This window comes from Rhinolophus sinicus, chromosome 15, assembly GCF_057876585.1.
Source record: "Rhinolophus sinicus isolate RSI-liver-muscle chromosome 15, RSI-T2T, whole genome shotgun sequence".
NCBI lineage: Eukaryota > Metazoa > Chordata > Mammalia > Chiroptera > Rhinolophidae > Rhinolophus > Rhinolophus sinicus.
The window spans coordinates 44,909,702-44,931,733 of NC_142515.1; the positions used below are offsets into that span (position 1 = coordinate 44,909,702).

Below are 22,032 nucleotides of genomic sequence, written 5' to 3' on the forward strand. Positions count from 1 at the left end.
AATCTCGAAAAAGAAGAACAAAATTAAAGGGATTACCAGATACTAAACTATACTACAAGGCTATAGTGATAAAACAGTGTGGTACTGGCTTAAAAACAGACACAAAGATCAATAGAACAGAATAGTGAGCCCATAAATAAACCCATGCTTATATGGTCAGTTAATCTATGACAAAGAAGACAAGAATATACAATGGGTTTATACAAGAAGACAGCGTTGGGAAAACTGGACAGATACATGCAAAAAATTTAAACTATTCCACCTTCTTACACTATATACAAGAATAAACTCAACATGGATTAAATACTTAAATTAAGACCAAAACAGTAAAACTCCTAGAGCACATAGGCAATACATTTTGTGATATTGCTTTTAGTAATATTTTTTTTCTGATATACCTTCTTGGGCAAGTGAAATAAAAGATAAAATAAACAAATTGGACTACATCAAACTACAAAGATTTTGCACGGCAAGGAAAACTGTCAACACAAGGAAAAGACAACCTACTGACTGGGAGAAGATATTCATCAATGATACATTCTATAAGGAGTTAATACCCAAAATGTATAAAGCACTCATACAACTTAACACCAAAAGAACCCCCAATCAATTCAATTAAAAAAATGGGCAGAGGACCTGAAAAAACATTTCTCCAAAGCAGACATACAGATGGCCAATAGACATGAAAAGATGCTCAGTGCCACTAGTTATCAAAGAAATGCAAATTAAAACCACAATGCTGTATCACCTCACAGCTATCAGAACAGCTATCATCAATAAGTCAACAAACAATAAGTGTTGGTGAGAATGTGGAGAAAAGAGAACCCTTGTGCACTGTTGGTGGGAATGCAAATTGGTGCAACCACTATGGAAAACAGTACGGAGGTTCCTCAAAAATTAAAAATAGAACTACCTTATGACCTAGAAATTCCACTTCTGGGCATTTATCTGAAAAATCCAAAACAGTACTTCGAAAAGATATATGTTCCCTATATTTGTTGCAGTGCTATTCACAACAGCTAAGATATGGAAGCAACTTAAGTGCCATCAACAAAAGATTGGATAAAGCAGAAGTGGTACATATATACAATGGAACATTACTGGGCCATAAAAAATTAAATCTTACCATTTGCAACAACATGGATGGACCCGGAGAGTATTATGCTAAGTAAAATAAGTCAGGCAGAGAAAGAAAAATACCATATGATCTCACTTACATGTGGAATATAAAGAACAAAATAAATGAATAAACAACAGAAGCAGACTCATAGATACAGAGAATAAACTGATGGTTGCCAGATGTGAGGTGGGTTGGGGATCTGTATAAAAAAGGTGAAGGGATAAAAAGGTATAAATTTGTAGTTACAATATATTCATAAGGATGCAAAGTACAGCATAAGGAATATAGTCAATAATATTATAATAACTATATATGGTGTCATAACTAAGTATGGTGGGTACTAGACTTATTGGGATGACCACTTTGTAAATTATATAAATGTCTAACCACTATGCTGTTCACCTGAAACTAATATAAAATAATACTGAATGTCAACTGTAATTAGAAAAAAAAAAAAAAAAAGATCCACAAAAATCAATCAATCAAGCTTTACTATCTACCTGCAAACAGGTGGCAGTAGAGCATGTAAAAGGGGGCATGCTTCCTATTTTTCAGATTTACTTTTTTCTAAAGGGAAATTGTGGCAAAATGATGACAAATAGTTTTGGATTTGCAATGTTATTCCTCGCTTTATATAATGACTCAGCTTTTAAATTGTAAATCATGAATTCTAAATGGCTTGTACTTAATCTACCTATAAAATATGTAAAGTTTATGAATTTGAATCATCATCCCAAACAGGAAGGAATACAAACTCAATTCATATATTTGGAGGAAATTATATTTTGGAGGGACAATCAACAGTAATATATTTCTGCAGCAAAATGTATGCTGAACTATCAATTTCTTTGAAAACTTAGTTTCAGACAACATGAAGAAATAGCATATAATTATAAATAAAATTTATATTGATTTAAACCTTGTAAATGATGGTGTGTGAAATTAAGAAAACTAAACAGAAGATAGATTTAGGTATACAAATAAATACATTTTTAAAACACTTTTAAATAGCATAATGTTAAATGAGATAATGCAAACAGAATGTCTAATAATACAGAATAAAGATACAATACTTTAAAATGTGTATATAAGCATACACATGCTGTGTGTGTATATGCATTCATGAAAACATGCATGTATTCATACACAATATTTCTGTGTGTATAGATTGTGACTACTTAAAGCATATTCCTTTGAAAAGTGACAGGGCATCAATATTGCCCAGTTTGTGTTGGTTTGTATATTTTCTTTTTTTGTTGTTGTTTTTTGCAAAATATAAATATCAAGGAAATTGAACCCTATCTCTAATAATAACTACACATAATTTCCAAATTATTCATTTTCGATTTGTGCTTCTCAGTGTCATCATAGATTCAAGGTTTTCTACCTAAACAGAGAAACCATAGGCTTTTGTAGGTAAATCCCAATTCTGACATTTACTCGTATGATCTTGGGGAAGCTATTTAACCTTTCTGAATTTCATTATTTTCAAGTATTAAAGCAAACAAAACAAGTAAATAAACTATCTAGCATGCTATTGTGAAGATTAAATGAGATAAAATATAGGCAAGAGATAGACAGTCAATAAGGATTAGTTCTCTGCCCTCTACCCTTGATGGTAATTCTTTGCTTATGTCTTTAGAATTATGTTCTTTTTAAGAGTGTTAGTTTATTGAGGGAAAACCCAATGTCAGGCTATCAAGGTCCTACATATTACAAATTTATAAATATACTGTTGTAATTTTCAAAAATTATAAGTCTAAATTTATAAATCTAAATTCCTAGAACATTCATGATATCTTACATTAACTTAAATTTATAATCTCGGTCCTCGTCCTCCTTCTCAAAGTCACTGATAACTGAATCCAATATAGATATAAAATATTATTTTATTACCAAACTACTCTAAAGAAATGATCTACAGTTATTAAAAGATGAGAAGAAAAGTTAGACATTATTTTTACCATGGTCATTTTAGAGCAGATTGAATCTCAAGGTCACCAAAATATTTATGAAAGTTCCTGTATATCTATAATGTTCTACCATACTCCACTTCTACAATTACATGTGGAAATACAAAATTTCAAGACCTTCATTTCTATGTTATAGAAATGAATGATGGGTAAATAAATATAAATTAATAATAATAAAACAATTATTTTATTAATTTACAATCCCAAATTATAGGATTCAATTCAGAGTTCCATCTGTACTCTTTCTGAAGTCTGAAAACTACGCTGTAAATTAACACTTATTTCTTATCCAGTGGCTGATAAAACCTGATTCATTCTAAAATCTCTGAAGTAAATAAAAGCCAGTTGTACCTACTTAACATCTCTTTAAGAAATCTGATAAGATTTCTCAATAGTTCAATGACATGTAATTTTTTACACTCCAATTGAGCTAGTAACCTACAGGGACATATAAGATTCGGTAGAATGAGGAGGGGTGTAGCTGCTTTGTTTTCATCATCTTCTACAGAGGCTGGACAGTACTCACAGCTGACATGATGAGCTCTCCCCCCAGGCTCTGGATCTCAGCTTTAACTTGACTGCAGATTTTCAGTTGGTGAGAGTAGAACTTAATCTGTTCTAGGTAGGCCAACAAATCCTGTTTGCATGATGGATCTGGACACTAAATACGCAAAAAAGATAGAAATGGAAATAGCAAAATAAATAATAAGTAGATCAAAATGACTAAATATTGACATTATGATACCTTCTCAGACAGCAACTTTATTTTCATTGTGCCCCACTTTTCAGATTAAGCCCATGTTGATTCTGATACGCTTCTGCCATTAGAAAAATTTATTCATGTTTTGACCTTAATTACGTCAGCATAAACAAAAGAAATAAAGGAATTTCCAGATGTGAAAAGATACACAAAATAATGTCTTTAATTTATGATAAGGTTAGAAATCTTCAGATTACATTTTTTGGTAAATCTAAAAATGTAATTATTCCTTTGACTTAAAGTTGCTATTAGAATAATCCTGGGAACCTATAGTTCTGCATTGTCTGAGCTTCGTTATTTGCTTGAGTATTAAAAAAACACACAAACATCTGCAACAAAACATATATTATGTTCTCTTACTTTCAGTATTTCATGCCTTAACTATTACAGACAAAATAAATCATTTTCACCTCAGATAACAGCTGTGGATCTACCTGGAGCCAAGAAACAGATGGCATCCATGTTTTAGAGACATATCAAATTTCTTTACTAAAAGCAGTATCCTACATTATATTATCTTCTGTAAGGAACTTCCTGGAGTACAGTTTTGAGCTTCATCATAATGTGATAAATATCTGTGATCAGTGTTTAATATTTGTGTACTTTCTCCTATGCAGTTATAATAGATTTTTAAAACCTCAACAACTTAATTCTACTTTAAATACATTTTTGTAAGGATGGTGAAATATGGAGAGTGACATTTTGAATTTGAATTTTTTTTTTTAGTTTCAGGTGTAAAAAACAATGTAACAGTTAGACATTTACACCCCTTACAAAGTGATGACACCCCCTCCACCAATCTACTACCCCTCTGACATCGTGTATAGCTGTTACAATTCCATTGACTCTATCCCTTATGTTGTATATATATGTGATTATACTCATAGTTGACGTTCAATCTTACTCAGCTTCAGGTGTACAGCACAGTGTTCAGGCATTTTATGCAAAAGTATCCATTGGAACATTACTTATAATAGCAAAATTTGTAAATAATTAAATGTCCTACAATAGTGAAAGATTAAATGCTCTCTAATGTGATATTATATAGTCTCAAGAAAATAATATTTTTAAAAGTTGTGGTAAAATGTTTCTTGGAAGGTAAAAATTCAGTATTTAAAATTTCATATAATGCCTCAAATTGTGTAAAAAATATATGGTTTCAATTTGTGCTAAAAAATATAATACTGCAAAATAAATATGTGAAAATAGTAAACATAAGACAACCAATAATTTTCATTTTCCTCATATTTTACATATCTTAAAATAAACACATTACTTTTCAAATTATACAAGTGTTATTATAAAAAAAAAACCAAAAAACAAACTTTAATTCTAGTGGCCTAAATTGCTAATTAAATGTAGGATAAAAAATCAGAACCATTCTATGCATACCTGCTTTTACCTAAAAGTCAATAAGCTGGAATGCTGTTGGAAAATTCCTGAGAATATCATTCTCTTTTATATTTGCTAAATGTACTAGTCTACATAGGTCCAGAATGTGTGGACAAGTTGAGAACCTGTGACCCTTGAGTAAAAGATAATTAACAAAGGTAGCAAAGAAATCAATTCTTCTGCAGAAATACTACCAATCTGCTAGATAAGCATAGACATATGAATGGATACAAAGATACATGATAACCAGCCATAGTGACAATCAGAGAAGATGATAGATCTTTACTTTAAGAGTGTTTCTTGAATTTTAAGCAAGGAAATAAGGGTAATCCCTCAAATCTCACCAGAAGGATTAAATTGTAACTAATAATAAGAAGAGACATGGGGGAGAAGGGAGAATAGAGGAGGAAGAAGGAAGTTGGAAGGGATTACCCCAATTTACAAATGAAAAAGCAGAAATTTAGAAAGTCTAACACTTTTCACAGGATTGAAGAGCTTATGCCAGAGGCAATATTTGAATCCATATCTATTTGCTTTCAAATCTATTTTATTTTAAATCACTAAACTTAAGAGAATCTGAAGTGTACTTTTTTCATCATAGAATACTGTGGGTTGCATAGTTTCAAAGAAAATTAAAAAAAAAAAAAAAAAAATTATGGGAAGACTATTTCTCCAGCACAATTCTGAAGTGAAGAGTGTTAGATTTTTTCAAAGACCAAAATTATTTACTTAGAATTACCTATAATGATGAAAGGGAAGTTATCTCATTGTTTTACCATAACAGAAAGTTGACTTTCATTAAGCATGTCCCATGTGCCACTCACTGTGCCATGTTCTTTACGTGTGTAATTCTAAGTCAGTCCTCCCAGCACCATTTTACTTAGAACTACTTATTGTCACTGTGAACATTTGCAAACTAAGTTTTTGATAGAGTATATGATTTATCTAAAGATTTGAACTTACTTTTCTCTGTTTCATTCACTGCACAATGATCTCTTCTACATGACATTTATTGAAAACACCATTTTCTTTGTGTGTTCTCCCTAATAGTCTTATCTATTCTTTGTTTTTATGGATGAACTCAATGACAACCCCTGAAATATACAGTGTTTATAGTATTCTAGATGCTTTGTCCATATTAACTCTTTCAATAGTCACACAACTCCATGAGGTAGGTTATTTCATTATCCCTCTTTAGCAAAGAAGGAAACTGAGGCACACAGAGGTTGATTGATTTGTCCAATTAATAAATAGTAGAGCCCGTATTCAAACTCATATCTGACTACACTTCTCTATTTCTACAGTCTGGTCTAGGAACGATATTAGTCTTCCTGCCAGTTATGCCTTATATAGCAAACAGTAATTGGCCACTCTGACTTGTAAGTTGGTTTACTAAATTGAGACTCTTATCTAGAAATTGTATGGAGGATTAGTGTGGATTTTTTTTTCCTTAATGACCAGTACCACTATACAACTTCTGATAAAATTGAACTTGTAAATTAGATAACAGATTCTTAACCAGTAACCAATGTTGCAATTGCCCAATAAAACATACAGTCTCCCTCAAGGGACTCTTTCAAAACCATATTAGAAGAGTTTAGAATTCGGTTAAAGGAAGAATGAGTCAAATGAGTAGAAAATTTGAAGGTGAACTTTGGAAATTAAATGTTATTTGATCCAGATTTACCCTTCATTCCCAGAATTGATGAGAATCGTGGTTACAACTAACGATGATAGTCAAATTTATAACTGAAGCAGAAAAACCCACTAATTGGTAAATTACAAACTATAAAATTTATTAAAACTTTCTTTCCTATTGACACTTGGAAAGCTTTTCTGAGTGAGTTTTGCTTACCTAGACACAGATTCAGGAGAATGAATCATTCCCATTTTAAGAATGCTCTTCTACTATTTGCCAAACCTTGTCTATTAAAGTCAAATAAAATTACATATCTATATGAAAGTAATAGAAAAAGTGTGGGTCCTAGATTTGTAGAACATTCTTTCCCTTGACTTTTTAAAAATAAAATTTGCATAAAAATAACTTTTAAAGGAACTCTGATAGGAACTTTCAGGCAAGTCAAGTGGTAGAATATCATAACACACTTTGGTTATTTCTTAGTTTATTAAGATAGGAGATACTGACCAAAACATCTGGTTAGCTTTTTAATGCACAGTTCTTTTTTTTTTTTTTAATTTAAATTTTATAACCACTGGGACACTCACTACAGGCAAGCAGATGGCATGTTTTCTCATGATAAACCAGCTTTCACTCTTCTAGTAAAATGCTTGGTACCGACACCAAATACGTATTTAGCAATGAGAGGAAAAAGTGAAAACCATTTATTACTTTCAGCTTAAGTTTTAAGAATAAATTAGCAACGTGGATACTTTAAACACGTTTATTCCATAAGATTAGCTTCTCCCCACCCCCGCCCCACATTGGGATATAAACTTTATTTAAGAAACATTTAAAATGACTTTTGCAATTACAGACAACAGTTTAATTTCTGCTAAGCTGGTAAAATTTGTTAACAAAAAGTATTAGGTGTCATTGTGTATTGCTAGGATAGAAATTTCAAGCAACCAATGATAGAAAAAGCACTCTGTATCCATGACCTTTCCCTTCCTAGGACTCATTTCTCTCCCTGTGTACTCCAACCCAGAGGCTATCTCATTTCATCTTCCTCAGGGTCACAGATCATCAATGATCCCATCCTTTTCTTCACTTTTAATATCTTGTTTTCCTAGCCTTGAATCTATAAACATAAAATCTCTCAAACAATAACCCTTCCTCAACCCTGTAATCCCATCTCTCTCTCTCTCTTTGTTCACAAACATGCTTTTTACTGTCCCTATTGTTTTTCTCAGTTTTTGTTCTTGGACATCTTTTTCACTCTTACCTTCTTCTTGGATAATAGTATATACTGCTCTGGCTTTGTCTATCACTTCCAAAATAAAAAAAATTACTAAATTTCTATCATCTAACCTTGTCTTCAGAAGCTCATATACCTGTTGTGTTTGCCCATCTCATTGTCTTATCAACATTTCACTCAACACATGAAAACTTCAATTATCTCATACTCCATCTTGCCTACTATAAAACCACTTTTCTTGTTTTATTAACTACCTCAATAAAGAGTGCTTTCTCCCTCTCTCCCATCTATTAAATTTGGTTAGTCATTAATTCAAGATGATTCTACATCTAGAAATCTCAGCATACTTTGAAAGTGTTTCTTCTTTGCTATGCCTATCTTTGCTGCTCATTAGCAAACTGAGGTTTCTAAAACACAGAATAGAAGGGTATCCTAGGGAAATATGGTTAAAAATACAGTGGAACCTTTTAATGATATCAGAGATGAAGGACAGTACAGACTCATATGATGTACACTGACCATGCTGACTTGTGAGAGTTATATTTGAGAAACTACAGTTTGGCAGTTTTCAACACATAGATGTTGTTTAAACATAAAATATATATGCTGTTCAAATTTTGTCATATCTCCCAAGTTAGACTAATATTATCTTGAGTTTAAAAATTGTTTCCAGTTCATTTTTAGTTTCAACTTGGTTTGAACATACAGCCATTGAGAAAATCCTATTAAAATTAAATAATAAATACAATAAAATTAAATAATAAAATGCAATAAAAATTAAAAACAAATATGTTTTCCATCTTCATCAATACTCCTTTCTTTTAGTAAGTGTAAATTTCTGTCCAATTTTACTTTTTAGCTTTATGTTGACTTCCTTGAGAAATTCTCAAAAGGACTGACTTCCCTATATGTTAGATTACAACTCAAAAAATAGTATCTCCTTTCCTGATACCTGAAATTTGTTAACTGAAGAGTTACTTGGGTTGACACAAACATAAAAATGTTTTACCCTAGTATAGCATAAAGATGTGAAAAGGATGGTGAAAAGGTAACTCAGGCAAATTTTGATTATTTAGCATTTTGGTTAAAGATAGCCAGCTATCTGTAAAGAGAAATTTTCATCAATCTTTTTCCTCTCTTTTACCAAATAGCCCTCCTCCTAGAACCTACAACAGGTTACTTTTGGTTCCTAGGGCCACAGTTTTGCATCTATGAAATAAAACTGAATATATCATCATCCTTAAGGCATTTAAGGCATTGTTTCATGGAAAATGACAATGACCAAAAAAGGGGGAAAATCGTAAAACAGCATGCTTTTAACAGCAAACTATTGCTTTAAGGATGCAAACAGATGAAACATTTCAGTATTTATCTATTCTTATTTAATTCCTGAGAACCTGATATGCATTTATTTATATAAAGTATGGGTTCATTAATCTGGAGAACAAATCTAAGTATCAATATCTCTGCTCAAAATAAATTTCAGACAGATAATCACATCAAAATACAAATATTGTCACAAGATGCATCTAGGATTAAATCCATAAGAGACTGGTTAGAATGACATAATGAACGCTTCAGAAGTTTCATTTTAATATACCTTTATTACAAAAAAATGTTTGACTCTAACAACATCAGCAGGGAAACAATTGAAATGAGGCTACCCATGGCAATATTTTGTCAAAATATCAATATAAATTACATTTGTAGATTGTTTGTTCATAGTTGAGTGCATTGTCTATGATTTGACTTGTAATTCTCTATCTTTTTAAATGTCATCTTTTCTTGAATTAGCATTGGTTTTCAATGTATTTAACACTGAAATTTCATTTTAATTTTGTTAAGTTATGATTAGGTAGGAATACTCAGTAATCTAGATATCTTTGCTTTGGCAAAAAAATTACAATGAAGGATTATTAGGCTTCAGATACACCACCCCGGAGTTAACAAGTCTAAATTTTTCCTCTCCTTGTAGACAACATTTTAGCAGATGAAATTTTATTTTGGGTCCCACTCACCTCTTTTTTATTCATGGTACATTGCTTCTGCAACTAATTGGTTTATTTCTGTGTATTATTCTTTATGAGGTATTATCCAGTTCATTTAAATAGAGGAATAGAAGGAAATGTGTACCAAGAGTCTGGAATCTTGGATTTGTAGGAGGGGTACTTCTCCAACTTCCCATTCTCTGTGTTTGTTAGGAAAATGTTTAGAAATTGTGATAACAAACAACATCCTGTCCGTTAGGAATATACTGTCCAATGGATACAATATACCAGATTTCTGCTGGATTTAAATAATACGGTCTTGGATGACATATGTAACCCACCACAACATCTTAACACAATTCTAAAGCCAATTCTTAAGACAATTCGAAAGAGAGGTTGAATGATTGGGAAAAAGTAACTTTATATGAGGGTTCTAGATGTTAAAACAGAAGGTTTTTGTTCATCTCTGCCTTGCAAGCCAGGTAATAGCAATGCCTGAGCAGTGAACTCTATGTGCTTACACACAATAAACATACCTACATAAACACTGTGAAAATCACCTTTTTATATCATTCAATTGTATTCTATTATTAAATTTAGGTATTATTCTCTGTCTACATTTTTTAATGTTTAATCTATTAAACAATATGAGAAGCACAGTCCTAGACAATCTCCCCAGATGATCACTATAATGAGTCAGTTTTTCTTTTCTCATTTTTGATTCTTCAGAACCCTACCTGTTCAGAACAAAAGTAATTTATTTGAAACTACTTTACTATATGAAGTGAGAAAATCCAGAGAGTCATCCATGATTCTTCATTAGTCAGAGAAGTTACATGGAAATGAAACAATACTTCTGCTTTCTTCAATAAAATTTGGATAATGCTAAAAACAATGGTATCATTTAATAAATCATTTATAAAAGTACCTACTGTGAGGTCATTTGACCCAATCAAAGGAGAATATTATCAATATAAGAAAAAATTTAAAAATGACACAATTATTTGAACTTGGAAAATTGTGCATTCCAACATAAAGAGAGGCACATTGGTAGGAAGCATTAAGTATTTAAAAAGTTATCAGTACACGTCAATCTGTCTAATGCATTATGGTTTCACTTATTCTGTTACTGTTTAGTCTCTCTCATAAAAATGAATGGAATCAAATTCTAAACTATACTTCTGCACAGCAAAAGAAATCATCGACAAAATAAAGAGGCAACCAACTGAATGGGAGAAGATTTTTTGCAAACAGTGCCTCCAGTAAGGGGCTAATATCCAAAATATACAAAGGAACTCATGCAACTCAACAACAAAAAAACAAACAACCCAATTGAAAAATGGGCAGAGGACCTGAAGAGACATTTCTCCAAAGAAGACATACAAATGGAAATAGACATATGAAAAAATGCTCAACATCACTAATCATCAGAGAAATGCAAATCAAAACCACAATGAGGTATCACCTCACCCCAGTCAGAATGGCTATCATCAACAAGACAAATAGTAACAAGTGTTGGAGAGGCTGTGGAGAAAAAGGAACCCTCATACACTGTTGGTGGGAATGCAAACTGGTGCAGCCATTATGGAAGGCAGTGTGGAGGTTCCTCAAAAAATTACGAACAGAATTACCATATGACCCAGCAATCCCTCTCTTGGGTATCTACCCAAAAAATCTGAAAACATTTATACATAAAGACACGTGTGATCCAATGTTCATTGCAGCTTTGTTTACGGTGGCCAAGACATGGAAACAACCAAAATGTCCTTCGACAGATGAATGGATAAAGAAGTTGTGGTAGATATACACAATGGAATACTATTCAGCGGTAAGAAAAGACGATATAGGAACATTTGTGACAACATGGATAGATCTTGAGAGTGTAATGCTGAGCGAAATAAGTCAGACAGAAAAAGCAGAGAACCATATGATTTCACTGATATATGGTATATAAACCAAAAACAACAGAAGAACAAGACAAACAAGTGAGAAACAAAAACTCATAGACACAGACAATAGTTTAGTTGTTACCAGAGGGTAAGTGGGGTGGGGGGTGGGAGATGAGAATAAGGGGGATCAAATATATGGTGATGGAAGGAGAACTGACTCTGGGTGGTGAACACACAATGGGATTTATAGATGATGTAATACAGAATTGTACACCTGAAATCTATGTAATTTTACTAACAATTGTCACCCCAATAAATTAAAAAAAAATTCTAAACTATAGAAATCCATAGGAAGATTTGGGTTTCAGTCATTTATTCATACTAGATTTTGAATTATATTAGGATGGAGTTTTTTTGTTTGTTTTCTGGTGCTTGATAGAGTTTGTTTTTAACTGTAAATACTAAATACTAAGACAGATTAATAAAATGTTTATAATGTTTAAAGTGGCAAGCCACTGAATACATACATATATTAATATACATATATACATATATATGTATATGAATGTTTTAAAATATTTGTTATTATTGCCCCTTATTTGTTTTTCTACCCTTATATCCACAAATATAATATCTAATAAGAAAAAGTTCTTCATGTTCCAAGAAACAGAGGACAAAAAGAGTAAATAATAAGCAGCAGCCCGATACAGTTATCCTCAAAGTATGTAAGCAAGAAATCATATGGAATAGTTGCCATGCCAAAAGGAAAGTGCTTTTTCCCAAATGGAGATAAATATGCATTATAAAGTTGAATAATATCAAAACTGCAAAGTATACTATATTCTCAGTTTGAAATATTAATTAAATATTTCAATACATTAAAAAACTGATCGATTTTTCCATTGAAGTTAGACAAAATGTAACTTTGATAATGTAGTTGCTGCTTAGAAAATTGAAATGTAGATGAGAGAAGTGTAAAAAAAGTGTTTAAAGCATTAGACTCTATAAAAACTATAAACTTTCACATTTTACATCTTCACTTTAGTACATTAATAATCACTACATGTCTTGCAATTTTACATAGAATGCCAGTATATATTGCTGACACAGAAAAGCTAACATAGTAAAATTTTGGAAAGTATTGATTTTTGAAAAGCAAAACTAAGAAATCTAAGGCCTCAAGAAAAAAAAACACAAAAAACTATCATTGGCTATTACAGCCAATTAAAATAATTGGAGTATATTTGAAACTCAAAAAGCCGATATTTTAAATAATTTGAATGTATTTGAAGCTCAAAAATCTTAGAAATAGGGAAATATGACCACTATTACTGATACCCTAAGAAATAATTTAGCTTCCTTAGAATGAACTGTCCACTACTTGTGTATTAATTATTCAAAAAAATTAAAAAATAATTCAATAATAATAAAAAACAATCCAACAGAGAAAAAAACCCAACTTTTTTCTAATCATACTGAAATGGCAGGACACAATTAGCATAGACTTTCATCACATCTACTTGTGGAAAACTCACCTGATTTGCAATCTGCCGAGCGAGGACATCCATCCTTGATCCTGATTCTGATATCATTTTAGCTGCATAAATCACATCAGTTGTGTGCTTTAGTGGCCCTTTGCCCCTGAAAGTAAAATAATGCATGTGACTTGTAGTGGTTCATGCTAGCGCGCACACACACACACACACACACACACACACACACGATTTGCATCTGAAAAGTACTGGCCATTAGCTTTACATACTTCAATTTTAGACAGGCCTTAATTAGACTTTGGTACTAAATGAAAAAAAAAAGTGAAGGCCTATTATAATAAGATTCAGAAAATACTGACAAGACAATGGACTATTTATTTGATCTTCATTCCCAGGTTTTTCTTACAGCAACCTCAGTCCAGAATTACTCTTGGAGGACATAGATACCTCAAGGCAGAAGTATTTTCCTGATCGTGGGAGGAAACACGCGATTTTAAATATTATATATGTTCAACAGTGTGTTTTGATCAGCAAGGGCTACTTTTAGTCTTTCTCTTTTTAATCCTTTTTCACAGTCTTTCAGTTAATTGCATTTTATTTTTATCACATTATAGCTCCTCTACAATTAATTCATAGAAATAGCATAGTTGAGTATGAATCTGGAGTCACACTATCTTGGACTTTATCCCAATAACAGACCACTTCTTTCTATTTGTGTAAGTCAATCAAGTTACTTACTTTGTGCGTCAGTTTGCTTGGTGGTAATAGGAGCATCTGCCACATGGAATCATTCTAAGGATTACATGAATTCAATTCTATAAAGTGCTCAGAACATTGCTTTAAACAAAGCAAGCATTCAAAACTACAAGTTGTTATTGGTGTGATGGTTACTTTAAAATAATCTTGGTTCCTAATGCAATAAAATAAAAGTTGGGTTTATTTAAGGATTTTGAACCCAAGAATAAAAAAGTACACTTCTTACATTTTTGTAATGGGATGAGATAAGGAGGTATTTTGTCTATCTTCTCTTCCCTCAAATATAAATAATTACCTGAATAAATGTAACTGTTCCAACCACCTAAAACCACTCCTCTACCTATTTATTTATGTCCAATTCCTAACCCTCTACTGAGTGTTCTAATTATTTGGGTTCTGTTCCTGGTTCCTAGCAGAAAATACAACCCTGAAGGCAGTGCTCACTAACACAATTGTTTTGATGCTTCCACAGGCGTGAGGTGAGTGAGGGAGGTGGGAAGGAGGAATAAATTTGTCAGGGTGACAAAAGGAAAATTTTTTTCTTATTAATTTTTATTAAATTTATTGGAGTGAGAGTGATTAGTAAAATTATACAGGTTTCACGTGTACATTTCCATAATACATTATCTATATATTGCATTGTGTGTTCACCACCCAGAGTCAGTTTTTCTTTCATCACAATATATTTGATACCCTTTATCCTCTTCTGCCACTCCTCTCATCCCATCCTCTACTAACGACTAAACTGTTCCTGTGTATCTGAGTTTTTCTTTATCCTGTTCATTTGTTGCTTTCAGTTTTATATCCCACCTATGAGTGAAATCATAAGGTTCTTGATCTTTCTGTCTGACTTATTTCACTTAGCATGATAATCTCAAGATCCGTCAGTGTTGTCACGAATAATATTATTTCATTTTTTCTTTTGACTGAGTAATATTCCATTGGATACATGAGATCAAAAAATTAAGTTTGCAAACTCACCCTAGAAAGAGTGCTACATACCTTATTACTGAACATCACTATGGTCACCTTTGAAGTACTCCCCTTGGGAAGCTGTGCACTGAGGACAGTGCCTAGTCCACCCTTCAAAGCAATTTTGGAATTCTTTTTCTGGAATGGCCATCAGAGCTGTCATCATGTTACCCTTGATGTCCTGAATGTCATCAAAATGTCCTTTCAATATTTCTTTTATCTTTGGGTTAAGAAAGAGTCATTGGGGGACAGATCAGGTGAGTAGGGAGGCTGTTCCAATGCAGTTATTTGTTTACTGGCTAAAAACTCCCTCATAGACAGTGCCAAGTGAGCTGGTGCCTTGTCGTGATGCAAGAGCCATGAATTGTTGGTGAAAAGTTCAGGTCATTTAACTTTTTCATGCAGCCTTTTCAGCACTTCCAAATAGTCAACTTGGTTAACTGTCCACTTGGTACAAACTCATAATGAATAATTCCTCTGATATCACAAAAAAGGTTAGCAACATCGTTGCAACAAGTTGGCAAGCTTAATTGTCAGACCTCATATGTAACACATCTTCCTTACCCAATTAACTATGGAAGGACACTTCAGTTCTTTCCACGTTTTGGCCACCATGAATAAAGCCGTGATGAACATAGGGACACATATATCTTTTTAGATAAATATTTTCAGATTTTTGAGGTTGATACCCAGAAGAGGGATTGCTGGCTTATATGGTAATTCTATTCTTAATTTTTTTGAGGAAACTCAATACTGTTTTCCATACTGGCTGTACCAATTTTCATTCCCACCAACAGTTATGAGGGTTCCCTTTTCTCCACAGCCTCTCAAATACTTATTATTACCTGCCTTCTTGATAATAGCCATTCTAACAGTTGTGAAGTGGTATTTCATTGTGATATAATTTACATTTCTCTAATAACTAGTAGTGACGATGAGCTTCTTTTCATATATCTGTTGGCTGTTTGTCTTTTTGGAAGAAGTGTCTATTCAGGTACTCTGCCCATTTAATCAGATTTCTTGTTTACTTTTTTGTCATTGAGTTGTATGAGTTCTTTATGTATTTTGAACATTACCCTCTTATTTAAGGTGTTGTTTGCAAATATCTTCTCCAATTCAGTTGGTTGCCTCTTTGCTTTGTTGATGGTTTTGCTGTGCAGAAGCTTTTCAGTTTGATATAGCCCCATTCATTTATTTTTGCTTTTACTTACCTTGCTTTTGAGGTCAAATTCACAAAATCCTCTCTAAACCCAAGGTCCATAAGTTTATACTTATGCTTTCGTCTATGAAATGTATTGTTTCACGTCATATGCTTAGTTAGGTTTTTGATCCATTTTGAGTTAATTTTAGTATATGGTGACAGATAGCAGTCTAGTTTTGTTCTTTTGCATGTGGTTTTCTAATTTATTGAAGAGGCTTTCTTTTCTCCACTGTATGTTTTTGGCTCCTTTGTCAAAAATTATCTGTCCACATACATGTGGGTTTGTTTCTGGGTTCTCAGTTCTACTCCATTTGTCTGTGTGTCTTTTCCTGTCAATACCATACTTCTTTGATTCTTGTCATTTAGTAGTACAAACTGAAGACAGTGAGTATGATACCTTCAGCCTTTTTTTTTTTTTTTTTTTCTTTCTGAGGATTGCTTTGGCTATGCAGGGTCTTTTGTGATTCCATACAAATCTGATGGTTTTTTGTTGCATTTCTTGAAAAAATAAATGCCATTGGGACTTTGATAGGGATTGCATTAAATCTATATACTGCTTTGGATAGTATGGCCACTTTAACTATGTTGGTTCTTCCAATCCAAACACAGAAAAATCTTCCCAACTCTTTGTGCCTTCTTCAATTTCTTTTAATAATTTCTTACAGTATACGTGTATAGTTCCTTTACATCCTTTGATAGGTGTATTTATAGGTATTTTATTCTTTTTGTTTAAACTACATAACGAATTTTTCTTTCTTCATTTCTTTTTCTAAAATTTCATTGTTAGTATATAGGAATGCAATTGATTCATGTACATTGATTTTATGCCCTGCAAATTTACTGTATTTGTTTAGTATTTCTAGTAGTTTCTAATGGAGTCTTTAGGGTTTTCTATACAAAAAATCATGTAGTCTGCAAAAAGTGACAATTTGAATTTGTCATTCCCAATTTGGAGGCCTTTTATTTCTTTCACTTGCCTGATAGCTCTGGCTAAGACTTTCAATACTATGTTGAATAAGTGGTGAGAGTGGTATCCTTATCTTGTCCTTGATTGTACCAAAAAAAATGCTTTTAATTTTTCACCATCAAGTTTATTAGCTGATGGTTTGTAGTATATGGTCTTTATTATGTTGAGGTACTTTTATACATGGGTGCTGTATCTTGTCAAGTAATTTTTCTTCATCTATTGATATGATCATATGACTGTTATCCTTTATTTATGTTTTTATGTGGTGTATCACATTGTTCAGTTTGCATATATTGAAACATCCTTGAGCTCCTGGAATGAACCCCATTTGATTGTGATCTATAATCTTTTTAATGTATTGTTGTATTCTATTTTCTAGTATTTTGTTTACAATTTTTGAGTCTGTATTCATCAGAGATATCGGTCTGTAGTTTTCTTTTTGTGTGTTTTCGTTACCAGGTTTTAGTATCAGGGTGATATTGGCCTCATAAGGTAAGTCAGGAAGTATTGATTCTTCTTCAGTTTTTTTGGAATAATTTGAGGAGGACAGGTATTAAATCATCTTTGAATGTTTGGTAGAATTCACTAATGAAGCCACCTGGGCCTGGAATTATTGCTTTTGGGGAGGTTTTAAATGGTTGTTCCAATTTCCTTACTATTGATGGGTCTATTTAGATTTTCCAATTCTTTGAGATGCAGTCTAGGAAGGTTCTATATTTCTAAGAACTTCTCCATTTCTCCTATGTTATTTATTTTAGTGGCATATAGTATTTCATAGTATTCATGTATGATCCGATGTATTTCTCTTGGAGCTGTCATGACTTCTCTTTCATTTCTGATTTTGTTTATTTGTGTATATTTTCTTTTTTTCTTAATGAGTCTAGCCAGGGGATTGTCAGTTTTATTAGTTATTTCAAACAAACAGTTTTTAATTGCATTATTTTTTCTATTATTTTCAGTTCTCTATCTCATTTAATTCTGGTCTAATTATTATTCCCTTCCTCTTGCGGACTTTGGGTTTCGTTTGTTCTTCTTAGTTCTTTAAGATGTAATGTTAGGTTGTTTATCTGGGTTTTTTCTTGTTTCTTGACATAGGCCTGTAATGATATAAATTTCCCTCTTAATACTGTTTTTGCAGTGTCCTAATAATTTTGATATTTCATTCTCATTTGTTTCTATGTATCTTTGAGCTCTCCTTTTATTTCTTCTTTGACCCAGACATTCTTTAGTACCATGTTGTTTAATCTCCACATATTTGTGGTGTTTCCCACTTTCTTATTGCCGTTGATCTCCAATTTCAAAGTCTTATGGTTAAAGAATATGCTTGGTATCATTTCAATCTTTTTAAATTTGTTGAGGCTAGTTTTGTGTCCCAACATATGATCTATCCTTGAGAATGGTCCATGTGCACTAGAATAGAATATATAGTCTGGTGTTCTGGGATCGTATGCTCTGTAAATGTCTATTATGTTTATTTGGCTTAATGTGTCATTTAAGGCTGATAGTTCCTTATTGATTTTCTGGCTGATGACCTATCCATATCAAGGGGGTAGTTATTGTGTTTTTGTCAGTTTCTCCCTTTAGTTCTGTTAGTTTATGTATTTTGATTTTTCCTGTTTGGGAGTATTTATATTCATAAGTGTTATGTCTTCTTGTTGTATTGTCCCCTTTGTCATTATAAAACGTCCATCTTTTCTTCTGTTACCTCTTTTTTTTTTTTTTACATTGAGGTCTATTTCATCAGGTATAATTATGGCTACACCACAAGAAAAGGAAGATTTTTGAGAAGCCAAAATAGAGTAGAGTTAGAAGAAGAGAATGAAAATAATAATCTCTGTCTATGCCTTATTTCTACCTTGGACTGGTCTCAATGGTTGCTGCCCTTATGCTAAATAAAATGAAATTTGTTATTAAAGGAAAATATCTGTTCATTAAAAAGATTATCAGTATGTAGTGATAAAAGACAGAGGGATTCATGCAAAGGTGAATGATCAGATTATTCTATACGTGAAAACCTGAACACCAAAACATGTGGGCCCTGTACGTCAAAAAGGCCCTTTCATTGTACTTTCATTGTACTTTTCCCATGGTGCCTTTCAAGTTTAATATAAGAACATTTTTCCTGTAGAAATGGAACCTCATGTCTAACACAATGAAAACCTGACCTCAGAAGATGGTTATCATCATACTTCTTCTCTTTAAATCTGCTGACACAAGTTGCTTTATAAAAAATAACATTAATCATTACATGATTTGAGTTGCTCTTATCAAATTTATATCAGGCAAGACTAGATGTTATGTACATGGTTATGCTCAAGAAAGGCATTGCATTTCATTATTTCTATGCATCTCCAGAGAAAGTTAAAGTTAAATAAAGCTGCCTAAGCTCCCAAAAGGCAATGCATCAATTTTCAAGGTCTTAAACAATAGACAAAGGTTGTTTCTAAGGAGAGCATCTAACACTCTCTTAGCTTATACAATGGACAAAGAATTATATCTAAGGAATACAGCTAATGCACCTTTCCCCTCAAAATAATATATTTCTTCATATAAAAACCCTAGGCCAATAAAGGGAAATTACCTCTAGCTTTAAATGCATACCTTATTATAAGACCACTATCTTAAACACATGGAGAACTTAAAAGTAACGATAATACATTATGACAGACCGTAATTATTCTCTTCCTCGTGTTCCTAATTAAATGTATTGCCTGGCAAGCTTCCTACTGAGTGCCAAACAAAATACACATTTTGCAAATGATTCCATATCATGCCAGGCTTCCAGAGGAAGCTGCAATTACTGAAACTATGATAAATTTTTAACATTCTCAGCCTGAAATGTGCTATGTAATGAAGGCTTTTTAAATTGGGAAATACATTCAAAGGTTGTTTGCTGCCTTCATTTTCATAATGGGTTCTCAGGATCTCCTGTCAGCAAATTGTGTCTTAAATCATTGAGTTTGGATCCTGGAGAGAAAGAAACCCAAAAGGAGGAGCAGGTAGATGTTGGAAATATTTTAAAGAAACTGCAGGTCAGAAATCTTTAATAAATAGTGGTGACAATAATAATCGATTGATAGATTCAAAAGGAGGGCAGATCAAGCTCTGGCATAGAGTCTGTCAATTAATCATTAAATTACAGGTTAGAAGGTACACTAGGAAAGCCTCCAACAAACCCACAATGTTGATGCCATTAAATTTTTTACTAATGCAAGTGAAAGAGATACCTTTGGGACTTAATTGATTAGTGCAACATAAACCTTTCAGTTATTTTTGCACTGCCTAACCTTGACTTCCATTCTTCTCCTGGTCCTCACCTGATTTCTGGCATCTACCATTCCCTTCTTTCTCCTAATAAGCACAAGTAATAGGAAGATGGCACAGCTGATCAGTAACAGCTCAACCAACTAGGGATCTGGTTTAATAATAGAAAATCTCAAAGAGTTTCATGCACTTATTTTGCATTTTTAAGGACAAAGAATATTTTTGATACAATTTGGTATTTTCTGCTACTGATTAAAGACAAAACAAAAAAGCTTAATTATATACTTTGTACTTTGTAGCCCCTAAATCTTCAGTAACATAATATCATTCCCCATAAAGTCCAAAATTTTTCTTTTTAATCTTTTTTTCCTTTGATATTTATATATAAGTCCATGACAGAGTGGTTAACTTAATAGATAAAAACAATGATATCATATATTTTGTTCCATGATAGTAGTTAACACACTTATCATTTTCTGTGTGTTAGGCACCCTTTCATAAATAAACTCATTTGATAACCCTATGAGTTTAGGATTATTATTATCCTCATCTCCTAGGTGAGAAAACAGGAACAGAAACCAGAGAAGTTAAATTTATCTTTTATCAAGTTACACAGATATTAAGTATTGCAGATGGGTTTTGAACTCAGGCATTCTGCCTACAGAATCTGCTTTTAATGATTAGCATATACTGCTTCAAATAAAACAAGATAAAATTAAATTATTAAAAAGATCATCTTAGACATTGAAGGGAGTTTCCATGAATGCAACAAAGAGCTAAGATGAGGGCTAGATTTAGGTGTTGGGTAGTTAGGAGGTACACTAAGACTGACTAGATTACACAAAACACAACATAACATAAATCTCAGTGAACACAATATAAATCTGTGTCCCAGTTCCAACAAAATAAAAATGTACTACATTACACAGGCTTTTTAGGATCATGGTGGATAGTTGAAATAGCACCAGTAGTCTATGGTCCTGAGATGTTTTTATTGAGGTATTATTATTTTTCTTTATGACTTATACTGGCACCTTTCCTTCCTCTCCTTTTCTTCCCAGATTCTAATCATTAAATTCAAACTCAGCCATTACTAACACATGAATAGATGAGAGATTGCACTTTGATGCTTATTTATATTGCAATAAGTAGAACTTTTATCTGAGAATCTTAGCATTAGACGCTTATTCTATTTTATTCTAACACCCAAATTTAATGCTACAATAGAGTGAAATGAATATGAAGCTGGGAAATACTTTTGTCTGCATTCTGGTACTGCCACTTATTAGCCATGTAGCTTTGAGTAAATTACTTAGTTGGTCTGAGCTTATTTTCTCTTCAATAGAATAATGATTGTGGTACTTACCACATGGTAAAGCTA

The 22,032-nt window shown here is 32.4% G+C and overlaps 1 protein-coding gene across 4 annotated transcripts in view; it reads right to left on the reverse strand.

Moving 5' to 3' along the window:
• The window catches only part of CTNNA3 (catenin alpha 3), a 1,445,036-nt gene that overhangs the window by 59,197 nt on the left and 1,363,807 nt on the right, over positions 1–22,032 (reverse strand). For all 4 annotated transcript variants that reach the window (XM_019731774.3, XM_074339503.2, XM_074339504.2 and 1 more), the window contains 2 exons: positions 13,534–13,639; positions 3,620–3,754 (listed from right to left, as the gene is read on the reverse strand). In XM_019731774.3, the coding sequence (XP_019587333.3) occupies positions 3,620–3,754; positions 13,534–13,639 (241 nt within the window). The remainder of the gene's footprint in view (positions 1–3,619; positions 3,755–13,533; positions 13,640–22,032) is intronic.